At 39.7% G+C, this 19,538-nt stretch overlaps 3 protein-coding genes across 5 annotated transcripts; all 3 read right to left on the bottom strand.

Moving 5' to 3' along the window:
• Window positions 1-553: 553 nt before the first annotated feature.
• On the bottom strand, window positions 554-7,365 carry LOC135607443 (plastid division protein CDP1, chloroplastic-like). 3 transcript variants are annotated; one of them, XM_065099262.1, is made up of 13 exons: window positions 7,227-7,365; window positions 6,732-7,109; window positions 5,572-5,685; window positions 5,337-5,474; window positions 4,582-4,686; window positions 4,374-4,496; window positions 3,932-4,300; window positions 3,756-3,851; window positions 3,563-3,688; window positions 2,044-2,109; window positions 1,170-1,961; window positions 908-1,098; window positions 554-816 (listed from the first exon to the last, which is right to left on the bottom strand). In XM_065099262.1, exons 2-13 carry the CDS (start codon window positions 7,011-7,013, stop codon window positions 726-728), a joined length of 2,493 nt encoding a protein of 830 aa, XP_064955334.1. In that variant the 5' UTR covers window positions 7,014-7,109; window positions 7,227-7,365; the 3' UTR covers window positions 554-725. The 3 variants fall into 3 exon arrangements, with proteins under 3 accessions (XP_064955334.1, XP_064955333.1, XP_064955335.1); XM_065099261.1 differs by having other exon boundaries at window positions 6,732-7,362; XM_065099263.1 differs by lacking the exon at window positions 3,932-4,300 and having other exon boundaries at window positions 6,732-7,362.
• Window positions 7,366-7,754: 389 nt separating this feature from the next.
• Window positions 7,755-14,924, bottom strand: LOC135607442 (lysine-specific demethylase JMJ26-like). Its single transcript, XM_065099260.1, has 15 exons — window positions 14,396-14,924; window positions 14,065-14,268; window positions 13,843-13,976; window positions 13,485-13,584; window positions 13,251-13,383; window positions 13,115-13,178; window positions 12,281-13,022; window positions 10,601-10,930; window positions 9,754-10,435; window positions 8,983-9,416; window positions 8,814-8,886; window positions 8,606-8,691; window positions 8,350-8,469; window positions 8,152-8,227; window positions 7,755-7,964 (listed from the first exon to the last, which is right to left on the bottom strand). Exons 1-14 carry the CDS (start codon window positions 14,768-14,770, stop codon window positions 8,153-8,155), a joined length of 3,552 nt encoding a protein of 1,183 aa, XP_064955332.1. The 5' UTR covers window positions 14,771-14,924; the 3' UTR covers window positions 7,755-7,964; window position 8,152.
• A 685-nt stretch (window positions 14,925-15,609) lies between these two features.
• Window positions 15,610-16,838, bottom strand: LOC135607445 (GEM-like protein 4). The gene is made up of 4 exons (XM_065099264.1): window positions 16,578-16,838; window positions 16,405-16,485; window positions 16,045-16,319; window positions 15,610-15,961 (listed from the first exon to the last, which is right to left on the bottom strand). The coding sequence occupies exons 1-4, from the start codon at window positions 16,696-16,698 to the stop codon at window positions 15,749-15,751; spliced, it is 690 nt and encodes a 229-aa protein (XP_064955336.1). The 5' UTR covers window positions 16,699-16,838; the 3' UTR covers window positions 15,610-15,748.
• Between the last annotated feature and the right edge of the window lie 2,700 nt (window positions 16,839-19,538).

Below are 19,538 nucleotides of genomic sequence, written 5' to 3'. Positions count from 1 at the left end.
CAAACGTCAGCCCAAACAAGGGCCGAGTCGGAGCCCATCTTTATTTCCAACTCGAGTCTGTCTAATCGAGCCTCTCTCTCCGCCCTCGTCTTGCGGACTTTGGCCTAACTAACGCGGCCAAGCGGGACGGACTTGTCCGGACCGCAGACCTGAGGCCTGGACATGTGTCGAATAATGGACTTTCGAAAGTCGAAATGCATTTCGAAACTGATAAATACCATTATGTAGATGTTGCAAGCTGGGACTTCTGCTCTATGGAAGTAGTCGGAAGGAAATATACCGATCTAGTAAAAGCATATTCTCGGCAAATATACAGACGGTAATAGGACAAGGACGGGAACAAGGCTGTATGCTTACATTAGCACGAGATAAAGAATCAAAAGACACATCATCGCATGAGAATGAAAAAGTCAACCTACGGTAGTTACTCCTAAAGGAAGAAGGATGCAAGACTCAACCCACGCCTTAAACCAAACCAGCTGGGACATCTGAAGTAGAAAATTTTTAGTCCTCTTCGGAAAGAATACTCACGTAACCATAAAAATGCAGTTGGTTAACAAACAGGCATCCACCAATCAATCATTTCTCAAAATCAAGAAAATTCAGTGGCAGAAGCTCAGCCTCTTCATTTTTACACTTCAATGATGTGAAGCCACCCTCTTAGATGCATGAACAATTAAAAAGGATTGCCCTTTATAAGACCCGATACCTGATTGATAAGCTCATCATGTCATATTTTGATTCTGGATACCACCTCCACAAAATCTCCATGAACCGTCTTCTTGTCTTCTAAGGATATAATGGACTTCATATGTACTGCAGATTAAATGATAGAAATCAAATAATCTGTTCTTCAAAAGTCATACCAGTAATGCTTAGTGGATTGATTATACTAGTATTAGGAAACCTGTAATAATTTGGCTTTCTTGGCTCAGAATCATCAACAAGTTCAGCAGCTTCCTCAAGCACAGCCTCGATTTCAGCCATCTCATCATCACCTCCATCTGAGACTATCTTAGCATGCAGAATAGAGGTTTGTAACAAAACAAACTTCCAAAAACAGGATCTTGCTTTTGCTGAATTTGCCAATTCTTCCCACTGACAATCACAAATGCATAACATAAATCAATTAACAAGAGAATATCTAAATCAACAAATGATCTGATTACCTTTAAAAGAATCGATTCAGAAAGAATATTAGGCAGCAACTGAATCTGATGACTAGGACCTAATGCCTCAGCCTTTATATCTTGCCACTGCTTCACCAGTGCTTCTGCTTCTTCAATAGCCATCTGTCGTCTATGTACCTGAGTACCAGCAGCAACAGCAGAGAAACGTGAAAGATCATCGGTGGGCCATGTATTCTGCAAACTTCCAACACCATTTGTATACTTGAGGTCTCCCCTGAAAATAGCCCAAAACTTCCGTAGCTGACCCATTAGATCCCTCTTTACGAAAGCAAATGCACTATCACAACTACCATGATGACTCGAAGCAGTGATTTGACTAGTACTGCAAGGGTGACTTGTCTTCAATTCATATGGCATGTTAGAATTACCAGATCGCATAGCGAGCAGCTTAAATGCACCAAATACGATCCATCCAACAAGAGCAGTATGGGCAATCTTTCCTGCCATATTTCCTTTGCTAAACCAGCTTTCCCAGAATCTCTTGGAATGAAAATCAATATTTCTCTTTAGCTGAGAAGATGGCAGACTAATATTACCAGTAGGATCACCTACAGACATTTGTCTCTGCAAGTTAACTGATAAAAGATGTTTGAAAGCTTTGTCCAGATGATTGGTCAAATTATCGTGTGCAGCTTGTGCAACAGAAGTTCCATGGTCGGGTAAAAGACCAAAATTTGATATACGATTGCCAGCAGAAGGAAGTGATTTTGTGGTTCCTATTTTCTGCTTGCCAACACTAAGAATTCGCATTGGACTCCCAAAGAAGTTGGCCTATGTCATATCTGTAAATGTTAGAAACTAGCCAGCATAAATGGCCTTGCATTATTATACATCAATACACTCCAAGACTCACCATAGAAGGAGAGCAATCGTGTGTATCCAGAAAGAGAGAAAGAGCAGCATCTTTCAGCCAAGTTTCCTGGTAAATTTCAGCATTTCGTCTGGCATAAGACAATTTCAACCTTAAGGCAAGTTCTCTGGTAAGGAATTACCATGTTCACATGCAAATTTTACAAAATTGAGGCTTAGTCTTAAGAAGGCAATAAAAGTATATCCAGTGTCCTTTATCTTCCACATTACTTTCAGATAAAATCAAAACACATGAGAAGTTACTACTCATCACAACCAACATGAAAAGTTCAAGGTGTCCCGATACGCTGGAGCTTTTAAACCCCAAAATCCTGTAGTTCTCCACCACCAATAAAAGCATATGCACAATGCAATTATCATGAAAATTAAATGATATAAGAAGATCATTCATCATTGAGCATGTGTATTTAATCAAACAGGTGGCAACTTCAATACTGACCTACCAACCCACTTAAACATGCCCAAGGCGAATGAAAAGGATAAAGATTCATAAAATAATCAGATTACATATACGTATAATAATCCAAAATGATTATCACAGATATGTATAATATACGAAACCAATGGTAACTGAACAGCATCCCACCCACAACTTTTGAACTTGAGTTCAATGACCATACTAGGTGGTGGTATGACCAAACAAGATGCTGTTTTAATTTAAAAAAAAAACAAAACATGGATAAGTTATCAAGAACTTCTAACTGTTTCCTACATTCAAACTTTACCATTCAGCCACAATAATTTCCTTTGCTTAAATTCTTATGGCAAATATTTGCAGATACTGTATGCATATCAGGTGCCAGTATTTTTTTCCAAAGGAAACCAAGGGGGCATGTTTGCCACCATTATCACAACATAATAAGATATGTTTTGCAACCACTGGATCATCCTAGCTAAAATTCATACTTAGATTCTTAGTGAGATAGACAACAAAGGATGTCAGAAGCACTGGTGACGTAGGGTTATGCATTTTGGATCACGTGTATGTAAGGCCTATTCTACTCAAGTTATAGGGCTAGTAGGCTATTCGATTGTGATAGGAGAGGCTGGCTTTATGAGAATTGGCTTGCTGCATAAGAAATTGTTTCATAGCAACTAAAAGCTTCGAAACTATTCTTAAGCTACCCAAGAAGAACTACCATGTTAAAATACTGGGTAAAGGGTGAAAACCTGGCCAACTATAGTTGATTACTAGAAAACAGAAGCTAATCCAGTCATTATTAATTTCAAGTCCTTCTAATTATTAAGTTAAAGAATCAATGCCCTTAAAAGATGCAAGTTCATGAACTCTCTTTTTTGACTTTCTCCATAAAAAGAAACATACCTAGTAACCATCCAAATTAAGAATATTGTCAGAACTAATGATATGGAATCATCACTTTTAGCGAGAGGCATATTGAATGTCAGTCAGCAACTGACAAAAAACTTGAAAACTTAACAAATTTTGTTAATTATGAAAAAGAATAAGCACAACAGATGGTAACAAAGTATCATATACATACCAGTGCCTGGTTAACTAAGACCTTGTCCTTGTCCATTCCACTCAAACTGGATAGTGAATTCCGTGAGGTGGAACTTCTGATTGCTTCAAGCTGTTGAAGCTTTTCAACAGCCTCCATTCCACCACCCTGAATATATAGTCTGTTACATAAATGTATATATATAATATAAAAAATGTTTCACGTAACATGTTACCTGACCAAGAAGAAATGAGCAAAAAGCTTCCTCAAATTTCAATTCTGCTCCCTCTGATATAATCAAGCACTCACAAATGGTTTTTGCTCTAGAAATCTGCAAGACGATATACTTGGAGTTACATCATTGTCTGGGTTAAGAATAAATAGAAATTGTCACCAGCAAGGTGATAGTACCATCTCATTTTGTCGTGTTGAAAAACCAAGAGCAATGTGAGCGATCATGGCCAAATAAAAGCAGTTAAAATCAAGCACAATCCTTTGATTCTGAGACTCAATGGATTTTTTATTCTTGCGTTTAATGGCCAAGGAATCCCAAGAAAGAAGGTCAACAATTTCAGATGCCATTAGCTTGTTCATAGCCTGAATCAAGAAACAAGGCCAATCCTGAACTCTACAGGAAAACTCAACATCTAGACCCTGTCTAATCAGTTCTTGCAAAGCTGCTAATGCTCCACGTCTACATTCAGCATTATCAGGAACATGAGGCAGGCCCAGAAGCTCCAATGTGCAAGCAGGTGCAAGGTCCTCTAAGGATTCTTCTATCTAAAAGATTGCTTCGACATCAGACATTTCATACAGAACCATAGACTGATCCAGATGACAGAAAGATGCTTGCCTGCGAGAGTAATGGCATTTTCCCTAGAGAGATGTGGCTCCTTAGTAGGTAACGGGCATATGCAAGAGCTTCAAAGCCTTCAGATATCTTGTTGTTCTCGAAACCAATCTTTGCAATTGAGCACTGCAAAAGAGATACCAAACAAATAAACAATATAATATGAGTACAACAAACAATTAAATACTCGTATCAGCAGATATTTTCTTACTTCAGCTAGAGTCATGGAGAGAAGCAAATCATGACTATATGGCTTAGCATCAGCAAGTTGTAACGCTGCTTGGCCAATTTCTAGAACCATCTTATCTTCTCCAACCTGGACCAAAGCATTCATTCCAGTCACCAAAACAATTCAGTTTCTTGCTTCGAGATCAATGAAAAGATGAGGTCTAAAAAAAAACATACTTGCTCAAGAACAGGGAAGAAGAGGAAGAGGAGAAGGGTGCTGATTTTCTTAGGCATTATTTAACTTTAACTAATGAGCATTATCTTATGCAGGAGGCATCAAGTGACACCTTCAAAGATTGACATATTATAAGGTCGTTTTATACAAATAATATCAGCTCAAACTTCCCAACTACAATTCAAAGCTGAATATATGCCTACTACAATCTGTTGAATTTTTAATCTGCCTTACTGGAGTATGTGGTACTACCATAAAAAATGATACAAAAAACATCTGCAGTTTTGTAACTTTTGGCCCAAAAACCAGCTTAGGTTCCTTGCACAGCATGCTAAAAGTTCACTAGGGGAGTCTAATGATATCAAAAGAATGTATAAGAAACTCTACATGGCTCACTTATCTGTAATGGATAACTTTGATCACATGTTATCATCATAGTACTAGTTTCTCAGAATTATGACAAAGGCTGTTCTGTCAATAAAGTTCAAGATATAGTTTTCCTGCAACCAAGATTACAGCAGACATGTTGACTAAATGGAAAAGGCTTTAGGTAAAAAGCTTACCTCTTTTAGAAGACATAGGGCACCAGGCAACCAAGACCAAGGGATTCGAAGAGAAGATTTTGGTGGTACTTTTTCTTTTATATTGCCAGCATATTCTGGCTCAAATAGAAGTTTATCCCTTACATCAATCAACAGACCCTACACCATACAACATTGAAGCCTCATACTACAACATATCATGCAAATTTAGGCATCTATATGAAAATAGATAATAATCAAAAACACATTCCTGTACCTGCCGAGAAACAATGGTGCCAGCAGTATATCCATCTTCAATCACTGAACTTTTCAACTCCATCACAACTTTGGCAATCTCATCCTTTTCTGATTGCGCTGTAACACCTAGAAGCTGCAAGTTTGTTGAAGCAATTCAACAGGTATATATCCTTGAGAGTCAACCTTATCTTCCTTTAAATGGATGATAGTGGAAATAACTACAAAATTTCTTCAAACCAAAGTAAAAAAAAACAAAGACAATAAAGAAAATACACTTTGTAGGATATGATTTCTCATGATAAGGGAAAAAATACCACTCATTTGTAGACAATTGAATACTGTGATTGTCCCTAAAGATTTCTTCATCAAGAAATGATGGTAAAATGTTGATAACTGAAGAAGTAGGAGTTTGTTTGATCAATAAATATCTGCTCGATGTGTTTTAGCCTATGATCATAGGAAAATGAAAATTCAACTACTTCTTTTCCATATGCCTGAAAACTGCTTTACAGAATCTCCTGATCTCATGTTAAGAATGATACTAACTGCAACCTTGTCCAGAAATTATTGGTCTCATTTCATGAATTATTTACTACCACTTTTACATGAAAAGATAAATATCTAAGTAAAATAACCTTCCCAAATCAACACAAAGAAATTTTTTTTTTTTCCCTCAACTCCACTCGTACACAATCATGTAGACACATGACAAGCTAGACTTGTTAAGGTAAATTCCATAACAGCACAAGGGCATCCAAGTGCTCCATCCTTTGAATAATTTATGACGCCCATGACAAGATAGACTTGTCTATTTTACTTTTCTGCTTCTCTTGATAATGGAGATGTACACACACAATAATCTCTTCTGTAGCCAAACAAAGGTCTATGTAGCATTATGGCATACACAGAAAAGAACAAGAAGATATAATATGGAGCTACATTTTCTAATAGTGAATTACCAATTTGTTCGTTTACACAAATTTGAAACCTATAAATGCACAGCAATCGACTTTCTCTGCCACAAAAATTAATGAATTGGATCAAATAAACCAAACAAACATAGAAATTTTTCCTAGCTACCCGCCTTACCTATTGAAAATTTCCCATAGTAGTAATTGGAACAAGATGTAAAGACATAACGCTGATAAAGGTGTGAAAAGATTCGAGTGACTTCCTGACCTGAAAACAAGTCACCGGAATCTCCACCCCGGATAGAATCTGCCAATTTTCTACGGCCGGAGCCTCCAACACCCTCAGCTTCGCTTGCCCAGAGATCTCCCCCCGGCTGGAATGCGATTTGGCCACTAGGGCCAGATGCCCGAGGAGCTTTCTTTCCCCGTCGCGAGCAAAAGAGGAGGCAACATCACCTAGAGCAAAAACCCTCCGTCTCTCCACGAGGGCTCCATTCCCAAAGGTCCGCCACTTCACTGGCAGCCCGAGCACGGCACGAGACGATGCCATGGCCGAAACCTAACCCTAAACAGTCCTCTCCTTCCCCTCTTCAGAGACCTGAGATTAGGGTTTCCCGTGCTCCATTCTGATCGATGGGTGTCGACTCTAGAGAGAGAGAGAGAGAGAGAGAGAATGGGCCACCGGTTGTCGAAAGAGGGAAACGAAGAGCACATAACAATAAAAAAGAATTAATAAACAAATAAAAGCGGGAATTCTTTAAACCGAAGCCTTCGATTTCGTCGGTCAATCCGGAAAAGAGACAATCCCCCGACAAAAGTCACGACCAAAGGAACATCGCTACTGGCTCGTCGCTGGAATCGTGACTGCAGTCGATTTCGTCGGTCAGCTCGGAGGCGAGGACTTCCCCGACGAAAGTCACGACAAAGTAATGACGTTGGCTCGTAGCACGAGTGGTCCATGAAGTCGAGAGTTGAATCAGGGAAACTGAACATCGATTTCGTCGGCCAGATCGTCGGAGAGAGCCTCCGCCGACAAAAATCACGACCAGAGCAACGATATGGGCACGGAAGGCAGTGCGAGCTGGTGAGGAAACACTACTACACACACGAAACAACTATCGAACCTATGAAATATGTAGCTGTTGACAGCGAAAAACGGCTGTTCAGCCCCAAAATAAAAACATCATTACGTGACCGACGAGTGCAAAGTTTACAGACACCACAACTTTGCATTTTTTGTTTACCACAGCAGCAGATGCAGTGTACAAAAAAATAACGCAAACAAAACGCATGTGCCAATGGGAGGAGATTTTAGCCACCGACTTGAGGACAAAGCTAATGTAACGATACATGCAGTCTACCAAAAAACAGTTAACACGGCAAGGGGGTTAACTACAAGGAGATGAGCCTGACTGATATCAAGAGTGGGTGAAGCTGGGGCATCACTGCCATTTCTTCAGCTTCAGACTCCTACATGGACTCTTGTGATTGGAGGCAGGTCCTGAGAAAACGTGTACAATGAATTTAGCATAACTCTGGCACTTGTTCTTCCCCATTTGCCAGGGTATATTGGTTGATTTAACAACAAGAACATAATGACCATTACATTCAAAACAAAACCATGTGTGGAACAACAAAATGAACAAGAAAGCTTCCGAGACGATAAATACGCAGGTGTACAAACGGACCTTAACTTGGTTTATACTTCAAGTTGTTCAACTCCTTTATCACTTGTTTGAGCGCAAGCAGAGCCATTTTCTTTACCTGGAGATTTCAAGACAGTTAAATTAGTTAAACTTGGAAAAGGAAAAAAGGAAAGAAAGATCCTAGCAATTGCAAGGAATAGAATAATAAAATATTTCACAAAGTTGCACATGCGAGCACACCTCTAGTTTGTCTTCTTTAGCTCTGTGCTCATCCGGAAGAGTGCGAAATTCTTCTGTCAATCGAATGCACTCACGAATATTCTCCGGAGAGACAAAATCCAGTGCAACCTTTATGCATGACTATTCAGGAGAGAACAGTATGATTATTAGTTTGCTGGTTACATAACTAATAACACTATTATATGCTGCTCAGAGTTAAGTCATCTTAAAAATGACCTAATTATCACAAAAAGAATGATAAATAAACTTAGTCTACCTTTAGGTTTCTGACTTGATGGGGACATCCAGCAGGGATAAAGACAGCCTCACCAAGTTTTTGCTCGAATGTCCAAGGTTCAATTCCTACATAAACACAAACATGAGGATCAATACAAGTGTTCAATGATATTCCAACATAAGTAGCCAGTTTTATATTATAGAAAAGCTAAAAGTTTCTAAAATTTTACTACCGTATAATTATTTACCATATTCAGCCTTAAGCTTCCTTTTATGCTCCATCGTCAAGTAGAAAGACTGGTCATGAATAGGATGGATGACCTGATATGGGAAAAAGCATTTAATTTTCATTTCAAACAAAGAAATAAATATGAAATAACCATTATGTAAACCAGAAGGAATTCAAAGAATATATACCTGTTCTACTGGAGAACAGTGGACATGCCTGAACTCTCTAGAATGCTTTCTGATGTATTCTTCCAGCTTCACAACATCTTTTCTACGAAAAATGTCCCATAGAGCACCACCATCAGGATGTTTCTGCTCCGCCTCCATGCCAGCCGCAGCAGGTTGTTTGTCACACTTCTCCTCATCTACACCTCTTGTTGTCTCTGCTCGACCTTCCAAATGCTCTGGATGTTCCTGCTTATCAGAATACACTGTTTCTGCAGCCTCACTCTGCATTTCTCCTAAGTTGCTGTCATTAACTACATTGCCCAACGTGTTTCCAGGTCCTCCATTCCTCTGAACAATGCCAGCAGCACTTTTATCCATAGTTGTTCCCTCGTCATGTGCCTCAGTATTTTCAATTTTGGTGCAACAGTAACCGGAGTTACATCCAACACTGGCCACTGCACAAGAAAATTCTCCATTATCTTCAAGTTTAACAACACAGAGAGCATGGTATGCAGTACCGAATGGTACCGCCCGATACGGACGGTACGTACCGGTCCGATGACATACCGGTACACGAACCATCCGGTATCGTTACAGTGCTACAGTATTACACTGTAATAGTGCTACAGTTATACAGTGCTATACTGTAGCGGTGCTACAGTGTTATAATGCTCGGTACATTAGTACCATACCGTACCGAGCCAACCTCGAAACACCGGTACAGTACGGTATTGCATACGAGAGTTTGAACATCAGTTTTGTGAACAAAATCAATCATGCGAGACTCATTACCGATGTCTTGATCGGATGCTTCCTTCTTGTCATCATTTCCAGATTGACCAGAGTGCCTAATGGAGGGTCCAGAGACAAACAATCTGCTATGAACAACAGAATGTGACTCAATATGGACCTGCTCAGATGTATCTTTGCTAATGGGTATAGCTGAAGGATGAGTTTTATCAACTGCTTTCTCATCCATCCTCACATTGTCAAACCCATTCTGGTCAACATTAATTTGATCCATCTGTTTATTTTTAGTGACCTCTTCATGATTCAGATCACAGAGTTGAGAAGATTCAGTTTTTTCATCTTCAGAACCAGTAACACAGGTCTCTGGAACTTTCTCAACATGCATTGCGTCCCTGACTTGAACATTTGATGTGTTCACATCGATATCAGTTGTAGAGATGCATTCTGATTTTTGGTCATCGAGTACATCAGCAGACATCTTGTCCACATGACTGGAAGACTGCATTGGCATAATTTTTTCATCATCCAAGGCCACATTTGAAATGTTGTCAGTCCGCTCCATAATATTTTTCTCAGCAGAAGATACTACTTTTCCTTTGTCTTCCTGTTCAGCATAAAGCTGCTCCTGTATATCTTGCTTCAAATGTTTCTTTTTCAGCTTCTCTATCTTAGAAAGCTGATGGCTGGAAAGGGTCATTTCTGCTGTATGTGTCAAAACATTTACCTGAAAGGCAGGTAGGATTAATATGCATCAGTAGAATTTCCTGAGTAAGCTGGATCCAATAACTACTCAAAGCAACTCTTGAAGATGTCAGCAAATAGTGCAAACATCTAATTTTACTTTACAAAGCAGCATTTATACAAGACATGAGTTTCTGGAACATCTTACAGCGTCAGACATGTCGCAGTGAAGCTTAGTTATGGAATCCCCTCTGCCCAACTCTTCAGCAAGTCCATAAGCAATATAAGTTTTTGGCCCCAGATCTGGCTTGAGCACATCCTTTGGCAGCTTCACAACAAGATTAAGAGGACCATACCTAGGATCTGTGTATTCAGGAAATGGCAAAGCAGTGATGAATTCAGCACCATGACGTGGTAAGCGTTCCTCAAAGGAATTGGCTGGAGGCCAATCCTTAAGCTTGAGCATCTCAGGCCATCCATTATTGTGTTTCCTTCCTTCAGTATATCCTGTGAAGAACTGGTGAATGTTTATCTCCACCTGCAAAGTATACAATGGTTATCACAAAGTGTCCACTTGGTTTGTGTACAAGACTCAAACAGCCAATTCGGCAGTATGCATCTTAACAGCTTCAGAGATTAATCACATGAAAAAATAGTGAAGACAATTTACACTATAATATAATGACAGAATAAGCCAAATCCTGAGAATACAACAGCAAATGTATAAACAGTTACTAATATGGATCCTTCATAGATCATAACTGTAAACCCAAAGGAAAGTTCTTCACAGCACAGACTGCAACATGCATATGTCACAACCTGGCGTCATGGAAAAACTGACCCAAGACCTTAATGAGCCCAACAACACAAGGCCCAAAATGCTCAAGCCCAATTTAGACATTGAACCCTTAAACCACCATAACTCTCTCCTATTTCTGATGTAGGACTAATTGGACTATCACATGTGAATATACTTTTTCAAACTTGTTATCTCAACAGCTGGAAGTTCATGTATTAAGGTAGTAGAACTATGAATCAAATTGGCTACTAAAATTTCAATAAGCTATTCATGTTACTGAAGTTAAAGTCAACCAGGAGATTTATGTTCTCAAAACTCATGTACCAGAATGCAAGTGCTTTTGTCAAGTCAACAACATTGAAATGCAGCAAGTTTGTGTACTATGCCACAAGGTTCGCAATACCATACCGTACCGGTATTTCGACCTGGGCTCGGTACCGGTACGGTACGGTGTACCGAGCACTGTAGCACTGCTACAGTGCAACCCAGTACCGGGCGGTCCACGTACCGTTGGCCTGTCGGACCGGTACGTACCGCCCATACTGGGCGGTACGATTCGGTATGGCAGACACTGTATGCCATATATGAGACGTGAAAGTCACATCAGGATGTTCCACTTAGGTCAAGATCAACCATTTTGGCTTAAATTTAATTTTATCAGGTTTTCCTCAGTCACTGGAAACAGTCTCTCTAATTGCAATGCATGAGTTACATGCACTAAGTTGCATTTAGATTTGACTCAGACATAGATGTAGATTAGCTTAGATCTAATGTTACACGATAAAGTTGGGCCATGAACTGCCAAAATAAAACTAAGTTGATTGGAATAATACCATCAGCACAAGCTCAACCACATCCAAATAGCCCAAAAATGAAGGTTGCATCAAAAACTGAACTCACACTTCTAAGACTCAAATTGCTGCGAAACAAGCATGCCCTTTACTTGCATGAAAGGGTTTGTTACATAACACCAGTAAAAGAGAGTAAACAATTGCCAAGATATTTAATTTCATTATGATACAGTGAATTCCACAGGACGGATAGAGATATGCCATAACCATAACAACAGGCATGGGACTCAAAACTAACCTCACACCAATCCAAGCAGTCGATTGCCTTCACTGTAAGCCTCTCGGAAGCCTTCTCAGCCAATTTCTTCTCTCGCAATGCCCGCCACATAACCATGGGCTCCCAACTCAGCCCAGATGTGAGCTCAAGAACATCCCGAACAATCACTGGCTCACCCTTTAGCCAATGCTTCTGGAAGTGATCCAGTTCACCCTGTTGAATGTCATTAGCGGTCGGACAATACAAGCAGTTATCATCTGAGTTATCACGACATGCTGCTTTTCGCAACATCCTACTGCTATTATCAGTCTGACCAGTTGCGCTGAAACAGGGACATCGATCAGAATTACCAATGCATTCTAAAAATTGACTCTCTTTGACAATTGCCTCAGCTTTCTCTTCCAGAGCAGAAAGAAAACTCTCTTTAAACATGCATCTCAACTCCAAAAGGGAAGAACCACAGCCGCCGATCTCTTTAGGTGGGCAAGGAATGCTGCCATCCTCATTAGCCCTCCATTCATTCAGCTGAGTCACATGAGAGCTAGCTTGCCTGGTTGAAGAACCCTCGGATACATTACTTTGACGATGTTGGTTGCCCCCATGAATGTAATCATTACCTCTATCCTGATAGGGCAAAATTATTTTCCCAAGGCCACCAGGAATGCAACCTTCACGAAGTTCCCGACAACAGCCAAGGCATAAGTCATATAAACAGCTTGGACAGCTTCTGTGAAAATCAACAATGGATGTTCTGCAAACATTGCTGCTTGAAACCAGTTAAGATGGTTACACCTTCCAATGGCCTAGTTTGACAAATAAAGGAAGCATGATATTAACTAAGGCGAATGTTTTTACCAGAATATGCGTTCATCTTTTTCACATGTCGCTCTTTGTATCTTTATTTTACTTGATGCAGCACCTATTCAGAATCTAGAATCATTAGGAAAAGAATTATCAGAGAAGTAACTAGAATCCATTATGTCAATTTTACCTTGAATCTTAGCTTCGATTCCTTTCTCAGCATTTCGTTCTTGGATTAACTCTTTCAACCAAGGAAGCAATAAACGTAGAGTATAACAACAAAACTTAATTTTGTCAGTCTTCTCGATCAGTTTTCCTGGAGGCTGCAGTTTTTTATAACAGAAGACTTTAGATAAGATCCAAATATTAAACCAAATTACATGATGAAACATCGAGAGTAGAATAATGATAGCCAGAAGCAAACCTTAGCAAGACCTAGCATTCGCAAGCATGCTTTGCAATTGCAATTATTGCGACAGAATGGACACCTTGCTGCAAAATCAGCTTCTGACAAATGAGGATACCTACACACCAGCAACCAAGATGCACAAACATATTGAGCAGAGTCACAACTGGAAGCTTGTTCTCACCCTATTAATCACATGAAGGATGCCAATTCAGTACCATGAATTAAAAATTCACAAACTTAAAAGAGGATAAGGAAATGTCAGAATATGAATGCAACAGACAAGTGACCATCGCGATAGTTCGATCATTACAGTACTGTCTGCAAGTTCATGAATATAGCTGATTAATAAAGAAAACAGAGAAAATAAGCGCACCAGCGAGTTATGCATGGTATACAAAATCGTTTCTTTTTGCATGACGTGCAGCATACAACTCTTCCCTTGTCATTCCTCTGGCACTGATGACACATAAGAGCATCATCACCCGTTAATTTCTTCTTCTTAGGTACCTGAAAAATGAGATACAAACAGATTAAGGAATCACCAGCCAACAGGAAAGATAGATCAATAGAGGAAGGGAAAAGGCAACGGGAAAACCTCTGGATAATTCTCATTCTGTGCAGTCTTCTCAGAGCTGGACTTTTCGCTAGCGGCAGAAGAGCCAGCTCCTTGACCATCTTTATCCGTGATTGAAGCCTCTTTCTCAGTTTTTCTGTTCTTTCGTTTTTGCATATCCAAGTGCATTCTTTTCCGTTTGTTTCCAGCCTTCACGTTCTCTTGTTTCCAATCGTCGTCATCCTCCTGCAACCCAGGTCCGAACATCGAGCAAAACGAACAAAATTTTAACCAACACCAGAGGAAGAAACGAAGAACCAGAAACAATGCGAGAGAGAAGATCGATTATATGAGAAGAACACATTTGCCTCACCTTCACCAATGCATCCTCCTCCTCATCGCTGTCCGACTCGTCTACCACTATCAGACGTCTCCGCTCCCTCACCGGGATACTCTTCGGGCCATCCCGCTCCGTAGCCCTAGCGGCCGACCCCGCTGGCCTAAAGGCCCGGCTTTCGTTCTTCTTTCTGAGTTTTTCCCTCTCCGCCTCTTCCTCTTCCCCAGGCGGCCCCTCCTCCGGCCGAGCCCTAACCCTAGTCTTCCTGGACCGGGAGGACGAGGAGCCCCACCTGCCCTTCTCGGCGCTCTGCAGGCCGCGGTGATCGGAGCAGAATTCAGCGCCCTCCATCCGCAAGTTCTTGCACCGCCACAAGCACCGCCGGTCGTCGGGCGGCTCCTCCCCACTCATAGCGGGAGACGGTGGGGAAAGGGTTCCCCGAAAGCCGCAGCTGTCCCCCCAAAGGAGGAGAATAGGAGGAAGTGGGGGCGAGGAAGCATTCAGGGCGCCGGTGGCGGTGGAAGACGAATTCGAGGCGACGGAAATTAGTAGACGAGGCGAAGAGAGAGAGAGAGAGAGAGAGAGGCGTCCGATTCAGCTTAGTGGGGCCCCCAACTCTTGCTCGTACGGAATCGCGATACGGTGAACGCGATTTGCAGGGGAAGAAACGCGGTTTACAAGGGAAACGCGACGAGTCCAAACCCCCCCCGGGACACGGGAAAGCCTCGGGTGACGTAACAAAGACTTCGAAGTGGCCGAGTCCCTCAATTGCACTATAAGTTGCAAGTCTAACCAAAGTTGGATGAATCCTTACGTAGTTATCTTGATGGGTTTCTATTCCTTCTCAGATTTGCTCGCTGAAACATCTTCCCCCCACCTCGCGGCCCCGGCGTTAAATTAAGACAGTAACACACGATGATTGTAGAGAGAAATTTTCTCCTTTTTTTATTTTTCAAAAAATATATAATATACACGTCAATAATCACCTCGATCGCTATTATCGCGGGAGGCCCTCGGTCCCCTCTGTGGGATCTATCGTTTTCGTCTTCCCAAGAAAAAAAGATTAAAAAGAAAAAATCGAAATATGAAGAGGAGAAAAAAGAAAAAAAAAATGTAATGCCTTATATGGGTGGGATAAAGACGACGAAAACTATTTAGTGTATCAGAAAGAACAAACAAAAAAAAAAAAGACACCATCTGCAAAAATTCAAAAACTTACGAAAACTGTGAAGAATCACTTCTTTTTTTTGGTATCACCACAGATCTATCTCTTTCAATTATATTTAATATAATTTTCTTCTTTTTCAAAGACAATAAATAAACAAAGGAATTCAGTCTTCATAATTACATTATACTGAATTCGTGTGTGGAATACATGCAAAGACGGCTTCAGACTTCGATCGAATGAGTCAATTGCAAAACTCCAACTTGGGATTCTGACATGGCTCGTCTTAAACACTTGAAACATCTCTGGTAACTGAGGAAGCCCATAAACCAAAACTCAAATCCATCCACTGTAACAATCTGAATGAATTTTTGGTTAGGCTTGTCATAGCTCTCACTTGGACTGACACTTTTAACCCTATTTACTGGGATCAAAACCTGCAGAATTTATACACAAACTATTAAGTGATGCTATTTTCCATCTTGATCTACTCAACAAGAAAAAGAGAGATTCTATCTACCTTGTAAGGGACTCTGGTTACGTTTCCTTTTGGAGAGATGAGTCTGAGAGATCTGTCACTGTGGAATGCAAGCTTTTTATTGGAAACAAAGAGCAGCCCCGCAATGGGACCAGCTGTGGTTGACAAATAGCACTGGAAAACCTTCAGCAGCTTCTCTCCTTTTTCGACACAGAATTTTTTCCTGAAGACACACTCAACACCTCCGGCTTTAAGAATCTTCGCGCCTAAGCTGAACTTTCCCTTCAAAGTTTCCGAGAAGTTTGTGCCTAAGCTCACTGTCATTTGCAGTGAAACAAAGATTATCAATCACTGGTCTTACATATATAAATGGCATTGGAATGAGGTGAGATGGAAAATTACCATGATCCCGAATGCTTTTTGCGTAGCCGTCTGCTTTTTTGCTGAACTTGCTCATCCAATCAATCACCAAATCCAGTTTTTCTGCAAACAAAAATGATTCTTTTAGTTGTAAGATATCAACAAAGATGAAACCAAAAAGACCAGTGCCCGAGTGTAAGAGAGATAATACATACTTTGTTTGTACCGGGAGCACCTAGAGGAGGTAGAATGAAGACATAATCTTCTGGATTCAGAAACAGTTTGAAGGGACTTGAATGGAATTCCTGCCACTTGATTGCTGTTTGGGATCTTCATGTTGAAATAAAGCTCACGTTTTTTACCGACACTGCTATCTGAGATGCTTGGCTTCTATCAGACTAGCAAGTCTGCTTTTATAAGGTGACAATGTGACTTTGTATTGATCATCTTGAGTTGTGATGCACAGTCATCCTAATGTCATCGGTTATAAAGGCATACTAATAAAGCAAGAAGAGAAAAAGAGGAGAGTCCTCATCACCTCATTTAGCACAAAAGCATAGTCATGATCCTAGTAAAAAGGATAAGAACCAAAAGTTCTTCTGAACTTATCTTTGCGGTGGGTTTCCACTATTTCCAGGTACTGGCATCTCCACTACTCGTGGTATTATTGAACCAATCAAATTCTAAAAAAATGTTTATGGATTGCAGGAATTTCCAACTATTGAGAAGCACCAAGTAATTTACAGCAACCTAGGAAATTAGCTATACTGGATTTTTCTTCTTGTGACATGAACCAGAGAAAACTGCTTGCAACAGTAAAAGGAAAAGAACTCTGGATTGTGAGCTAATCACATTTATCATTCAAGGACATTCCATGTGCTTAGATTGAACAGAATACCACCAGTTTCTTTTTTATTGTTATCACTTAAACTATCATATTAAGGTTGCCCATCGTGCCTGACACATCATTGAGTCAGCAGCTTGTTCTGCTGTCTTTTTGGTGGTGGCTTTGTTGAATCTTTCAGCTAGAGGGGACAATATTAACTTTCTTTGTCTATCTGGAAAGTGAATATACTGAATGAGATCAGAGAATGATCAGTCAGCCTTCCCATGGAAGGAAAGTGCTTCCATTTTCTTCCACTAATACTTGCATCACTTAGTGAAAGTTAGATGCACTATAAGATCTATCAAAAGTTTCTTAGGACTCTATCATAATAGGATCTTACATGTAAAACAAATTTTTGTCACATTTCCATTATTCTGATTTAGAATGCTAATGTAATCGGTTTCCAAAGTTCAGAAAAGAAAAAAGAGAAGAAAAGTTGTCTTTCAGAGATGCAATTGGATCAGATAGAATCAATCCAATTTTAAAAACACATTCAATGTAAATCAGCTCATGCAGTTAAAAGAAAATCATGCACCAATACTAAAGGTGGTAAAATGATTTATTAGGATGTCACCAATTTACTTCAGATAACTTGCCAAGAGAGTAAGTAGTGTTCAATTCTAAAAGACAATGATCTGACATCACTCATGCCTATCCTTTAAATAAATCAAAGCTGAATATACACATAACTATTTCAGTCAAAAAGAAAAAAATGCACAAAGTAACTTTATATGGTATTCAAGACATTAAGCACATGGGAATATGAATTAGACACAAACTACAAAAAGCAACCTAATCTAGACACAAAAGATCTGCAGATTCAATAATATGTCAGCATGAACTGCTCGAACAGGTTGAATGAGACCATCGAATTTGACTGAATAAGGAACACAGAAAAAGCTGCTCTTTTCTATTTTGACTGCCATAACTACTGCATATTGTATTCCTGTATCAATAGTTTCCTCTATTATAGCTTTTTTTGACATGATTCAGTAAGTAAACAAGCAATTGTACAACTACCAAACACGATTACGGAAATTTGTGCTTGAAGGTCTAAGCTTATTTGACAGTGTTAAGAAGTAGATGCAAGTAGCAGATGTGCCATTCTTTTCTACATTGAGGTTTTATGTACTTAGCTAATAGATGATCAGGGAGGCATTTGATAGGTAGCCGGGGGGATGCTCACAGGGGCGCAGAAACTACGGCACCAGAAAATGGGGTTTGGAATGGATAGACCATAGGGGATGCAGCAGGAACAGGAAGATTTACTGGTGTGCGTACTGCAGGAATAAGAGGGCGGCAGATGATTGAAAAGAATTTTTGCAGACTACCCTGCAGCTTCCAGAGAGGCATCAATTTGACTGGTGATGTATCTCCATTCATCACAGTGGTGATATCATGGATTCTTGTTCGTCTCCTGTCTTTATTAATTGAGTTTAATCGAATAAAACATTTATGTGCATGGCTTGCAACTTCTGTAGGTGTTCTTGAGATAACAAAGTTCCGGGAAATGCTCCTCTGATCACCTTTTCCATACTTTTCAAGTCCAAGAAGAAATCATATGTTGAAAATAAGGCAAGATTGTTAGTTTATATAAGTAGTTGCAGTTATAACCTAGATGATAAGAAAAACTTTGCCTGAACTTTTACAAAAATATTTATTCCTTAATAGGCAATGCTGGAAGCGAATAGAGATGCAACAAAGAAGCTGGATCAAAATATTTTGTGACATTGCTATAAGATTTTCGTGGGAAAAAAATGTGAGAACCACTTCTCAGGGAATTAAATAATAAAATAATTGTGAGATCAAATTTAGGAGTAAGGTTATATCAGTCTAGAAGTCACGTCAAATGTGTCAAATGGTAATCCAGATTGTATGTAACGGAACCATACATAATTTACTGAATGTTAAACTATAAATGACAGTTTTCTGGACATCATGTTTAGTTAACAATACTAACAATTTCTATACAGATCAACCTTATTCAAATATAAGCTACCTCACCATATAAACCAGATTACATCCACATTAATATCTCTATATAAGAAGAAAGGAAGATTGATTTTTCCAAATTTTAATTTCTTTAAAAGAAAATTCAATCATAAAACTGTTAAAGGATCACACTGTTCATTTACATTTTTGCTGTCAACATTAAGCCTTTGAGGAAAAAAGAAGATGACACTGAAAACCAGAGGCTGATGGCCTTTGTATATACAGTTATACACTATATCAGGTAGAGTAAAATTGACTGAAAGATTGTATTGCTGAACATCTGCTTTCTGTTGGAACA

The sequence above is a fragment of the Musa acuminata genome, chromosome BXJ2-3 (genome assembly GCF_036884655.1).
Source record: "Musa acuminata AAA Group cultivar baxijiao chromosome BXJ2-3, Cavendish_Baxijiao_AAA, whole genome shotgun sequence".
Lineage (NCBI taxonomy): Eukaryota > Viridiplantae > Streptophyta > Magnoliopsida > Zingiberales > Musaceae > Musa > Musa acuminata.
This window is presented reverse-complemented; position numbering and strand designations above follow the sequence as displayed.